We start from the raw sequence: 4,761 nt of genomic DNA on the forward strand, positions 1-4,761 counted from the left end.
TTGAGAAAAAATAAGATGCCGTTGACCAATATCCTGGAGGTTGAACTGTTTGATTTGTGGGGAATTTTTTTCATGAGCCCATTTCCTTATTCCTTCAACAATCAATGCATCTTGGTAACAATGAATTATGTGTTTAAATGGGTTGAAACTTCTGCAACTCAGACTAATGACTCTCGGGTGGTGATGAGATTTATGAAGAATTATTTTTTAAAAGATTTTGGTGTGTCGAGAGCCATTATTAGTGATGAAGGCTCCCATTTTTGTAACTAGTCATTTGAGGCTTTTATTGAAGAAATATGAGATTACTCATAAGGTGACACTTGCCTATTATCCTAAAAAAAAATGGGCAAGTGGAACTTGCAAATAAGGAATTGAAGCAAAATTTGGAGAACACTAATCGAACCAACTAAAAAAATGCAGAATAAAACACAGAAGTCTTCCGCTTCTGTTTTCCACAATAAGTGTCGTTTAAATCAGGTCAGAGTTTTCGAGTTGGGTCGGCGGGCTAAATGTACAACCCTATAGTATAACACATTTATTCGTCCGATTAAAATTATAGGTTTATACTAGTTTAAATTAAATAAATTAAAAATTTGAGTAATAATGGGACAAAAATATCCCTAAAAGTTTCCCAGATGGTCATGAAAACTATTTTAACTAATAAAGAGAAAAATTACAAAGAAACCTTATATCACACATTTCCATATAATCAACATGTGATTTATTATTTATTTATTTCTATTTAAACACACACATATTTAAGCATTAATATAGAATGACAAAAATGACAAATCACATATTGATTAGGTGGATATGTATGGTGTAAAGTTTCTATGTAGAATTTTTCATTGAGTAATAATTTGTACAAATTTCAAATAAACAAGCCCGTAGTCCCTTTGTAAAAATGTGGACTCCACCATGAAAACGTATAAAAATATTTATTTTTTATTAGTATGACCCACATGTTTATAAAGAGCCTACGCAAAACTTATCTATTTAGTATTTGTAACAAAGGTTAATTACACTTTATCTTCTCGAACTTTTACTCAATTCACAATGTGCTTTCGAAACTAATAATTGCATCAAAATGGATTCTCGAACTTTCAAAACTTTCCAATCCCCCCTTCTGTCAATCAATAGCGTCAAATCTAATGGAAATTCACTGCAAAGATGTAATTTTTATTTAATTTATTATCATTGACCATATAAAATATAAAATAATATATGCTATCAATTAATAATAAATTATTAATCATTAACCATACATAAAATTATTTTATACCTAAGTTTCAAAAAAGTATGAATAATCTATATACACAATGATATTATTTGATATTCATTAACAATATATAAATTAATAAAAAAATTTATTTAATGATTTATGATTTATTATTAATTGGTAGTATATATTATTTTATATTTTATATGGTCAATGATAATAAATTAGATGAAAATTATATCTTTACAGTGAATGTTATGCATATGAACAACATATATGGTGAATTTTCATTAGATTTAACTTTGCTAATAGACAGAATGAGGGATTGAGAAGTTTTAAAAATTCAAGAATCTACTTTGATGTAATTATTAATTTCAGAAATATATTGTGAATTGAGAAAAAATTTAAGATGACAAAATATAATTAACCTTTATAACTATCATTACTCTTTAGCAATTTCAAATAATGAGAGTGGCATTTGCTTCCCGTATTATTTTATTAGTTTATGGGCCTAATGGTGGATCTAACCACCTAAAGAGAAGCCCAAATTGGGCACGCGACATTGGTCCCAAACTACTGAACTAGTATTTCTTGTTCCAGTGACCAGTCGAGCTACGACCAAATTACACGCCCTATAAATTGTTCTATATATAAGGGCATATTCTACTTCATTTTAAGGGTTAGGGTTCTGCTCTGCGGCTGCTTGCTTCAAACTCTTCTTCGCCCTTCGACTCCTCGTAGCAGTTGAAGAACTCTTCCTCCCTCCGTCACCATGGGGTATGTGGTGGAATGAATCTCTTTGATTCTCTCTCATTTTCATAATACTGCTCTACTCAAGATCTGTCAATTTATTTCCATTTTTATGATATGTAGTCGCTGAAGATTTGCTATTTACTTTGAATATGGGGTCCTGTAATCTGTACTACGATTCTTCAAACTAAATCTTAGTATCGAATGGCTTCCATCCGCAAAGCCATGCTTAGATTTAGGTTTTTATAATTTCCGTACTCTACTTCGGCTGTTTGAGAAGTTATGGAATAATGTACGGGAATAAATATTAGCTCACGTCCCGATTCATGTCGTTTTGATTGGCTGGATTTTTACGAAAAAAAATTGGAACTCACATTAGAGGACATAGGATGATTATGTTAGGGTTTTAGACTTGGGACGTAGCTGACTCAGAATGTTCATTTTCCAAATTTTTATTTCGGTCATATATATAATTGAATCCGTGACCATCGAGGGCTTATATAAAAGCAAGCCATCCTGTCTAAAGCAAGAAAAATTGACCATGTAGAATAGGGGTAATGACTTTGATTGGTTACCGGTGGCTTGCTAGATCTCAAGGCCAATGTGGTTTTGTTGTTTTGTAAGTTGAACGTTAGTACTGCTTCAAAATGTAGTTTTTCGCATGTCTGATATGTGGATACTAATCATAAGAAACTAATAGATTTTTTTTCCCGAGTTGATGATTTGGTTTACATATTTTTACAAGCTTTCCTTGGTATAGAGAATTTGATTTAGATGCCGTTTTCTTAATTAAATTCGTAGAAATAAATCAAAAGAGTCTGCAAAAGTGAATGAAATGTGTTAAGTTAAATTCCCTGTGGTCTGTTGGTAAATAAATTAGATAGTAGCGAAAACACTTGTTGAAATTGATAATGTTTTTTTTTCCCCTGTTGTATTTCTGATCTGTGATCTGTTAGTACTTGTTAATTGTTTGATTACATAGGTGGCCTTGATATCCTCCAATTAAACTGGTTGATTTTTTTTTCTTTGAAATGTTTTCCTATATGGTTTAAATCATTTTGATTTTTGCCCACTGGCAATCTATTAGACTTGAACTGTTGTTCAGGATTTGATATGTTAACCATCCTCTATTGAGATGATGAGCTCATGATCTGTTGCAAATTTTTCTAACAGGAAGACACGTGGTATGGGAGCTGGTCGCAAGCTGAAGTCCCACCGTCGGAGGCAAAGGTGGGCTGACAAGTCTTACAAAAAGTCCCACCTTGGAAATGAATGGAAGAAGCCATTTGCTGGGTCTTCCCATGCAAAAGGCATTGTCCTTGAGAAGATGTAAGACTATTTAGTCATTTTTTTCCATTCATTCCTGCATAATTGATCATTTAGTTTGCTAGTAATTATGAGTGAGTTAAGATGTTTTTGAAAGTTAAACATTTGATAACCTCTCGTCATATGGTTTTCTGGGATGTTTAGAGGTATCGAGGCCAAGCAGCCAAACTCTGCTATCAGGAAATGTGCCAGAGTCCAACTGATCAAAAATGGGAAGAAGATTGCTGCATTTGTCCCCAACGATGGTTGCTTGAACTACATTGAAGAAAATGTGAGTATTCTTGGCCTCAAATAAGGCATGGTCTATTCTGGTAGTTACTTCATCTTCAATCCCTTCTTACTTATGGTTGACCACTATCATGATATTTTATGTAGGATGAGGTGTTGATCGCCGGATTTGGTCGAAAGGGTCATGCTGTCGGTGATATTCCTGGTGTTAGGTTCAAAGTCGTGAAGGTTTCTGGTGTCTCCCTCCTGGCTCTGTTCAAGGAGAAAAAGGAGAAGCCTAGGTCCTAAGTTTTTTGGGAATGGCAGAGTATTTGTGTTTTTCATGGATTTTTCAATGAATCGAGCTGTTACAACCTTTTAACAATTAGATTTTGTGGACTTGTCTTTATTAATCTTAAGTATTTTTTGGGTAATTAAATCTTAAGTTATTACAAAGAATTTGTGAAAATCTTTTTTGATTCAAGAAATCCATTTGGGACTTGTGAATTGCCTGCCCCTCATTTTCCTGAATATTATTCTCACCTACCCACACGCAAGCGAAATTAATTTGAGAATTGAAATTAATTTCTTTCCTTTTATTTTTAAGTGTAAATGCTTTGTTCGCTCTCCCGATTCTTTAAATCGTAAGCCTATCCTGTTTGACTATCTGCTTAACAGAATTCTAACAGTCCATGGTAAATGAGTCAATGCTTCTCAATATCCATGCATGTCATACTTGTAACCATGTGGGCTAGTTGTGACAAAAAGAAATTAGGGGGCTATTAAACATAATTGATAAATGGTGATGACAATAATATCAGTACTAGGAAAAAAACACAATAAATAGGAAAATAGTCATTATAATGATAATAATAATTGTGAGTATAATAATAAAGAAGTCATTATTATTATAATAATAATAATAATATAATAATAATAATGATGATGATGATGATGATAATGTGAATGATAATAATGTGAATGATAATAATAATAATTGTTAATCGTGTTTTGCAAACTTTTGAGTCAGATTCTAGCAATTCGGGTCTTTTGAGAAGGGCCTCGCTCAATGCTAGGTGGAGTCGCTGGCAGTTGTCTGGTGCGGCTGTACGGTGTTGGTGTGTACACCCATGATGATGAATAATATTTAAATGCAGAGAAAATAAAGAGATGAAAATACAGATTTACGTGATTCAACAATACGCCTACGTCCATGAGGGTTTGGGGAGGGGAGATCCCACTATAATAAGCTTATTTAC

General features: G+C 32.9%; 1 protein-coding gene across 1 annotated transcript; it reads left to right on the forward strand.

The window, feature by feature from the left end:
• Positions 1 to 1,833: 1,833 nt before the first annotated feature.
• Positions 1,834 to 3,960, forward strand: LOC108993887 (40S ribosomal protein S23). The gene is made up of 4 exons (XM_018968939.2): positions 1,834 to 1,996; positions 3,143 to 3,298; positions 3,440 to 3,566; positions 3,671 to 3,960. The coding sequence occupies exons 1-4, from the start codon at positions 1,992 to 1,994 to the stop codon at positions 3,809 to 3,811; spliced, it is 429 nt and encodes a 142-aa protein (XP_018824484.1). The 5' UTR covers positions 1,834 to 1,991; the 3' UTR covers positions 3,812 to 3,960.
• The last annotated feature ends 801 nt before the right edge of the window (positions 3,961 to 4,761 follow it).

This window comes from Juglans regia, chromosome 6 (assembly GCF_001411555.2).
Source record: "Juglans regia cultivar Chandler chromosome 6, Walnut 2.0, whole genome shotgun sequence".
Taxonomy (NCBI): domain Eukaryota; kingdom Viridiplantae; phylum Streptophyta; class Magnoliopsida; order Fagales; family Juglandaceae; genus Juglans; species Juglans regia.

Bases quoted from the DNA above. Each gene is read 5' to 3' on its own strand.
- LOC108993887 (XM_018968939.2), top strand. The intron at 3,299-3,439 runs GTAAGACTATTT...TGGGATGTTTAG, and splicing joins GGCATTGTCCTTGAGAAGAT to AGGTATCGAGGCCAAGCAGC. The intron at 3,567-3,670 runs GTGAGTATTCTT...TATTTTATGTAG, and splicing joins TGAACTACATTGAAGAAAAT to GATGAGGTGTTGATCGCCGG.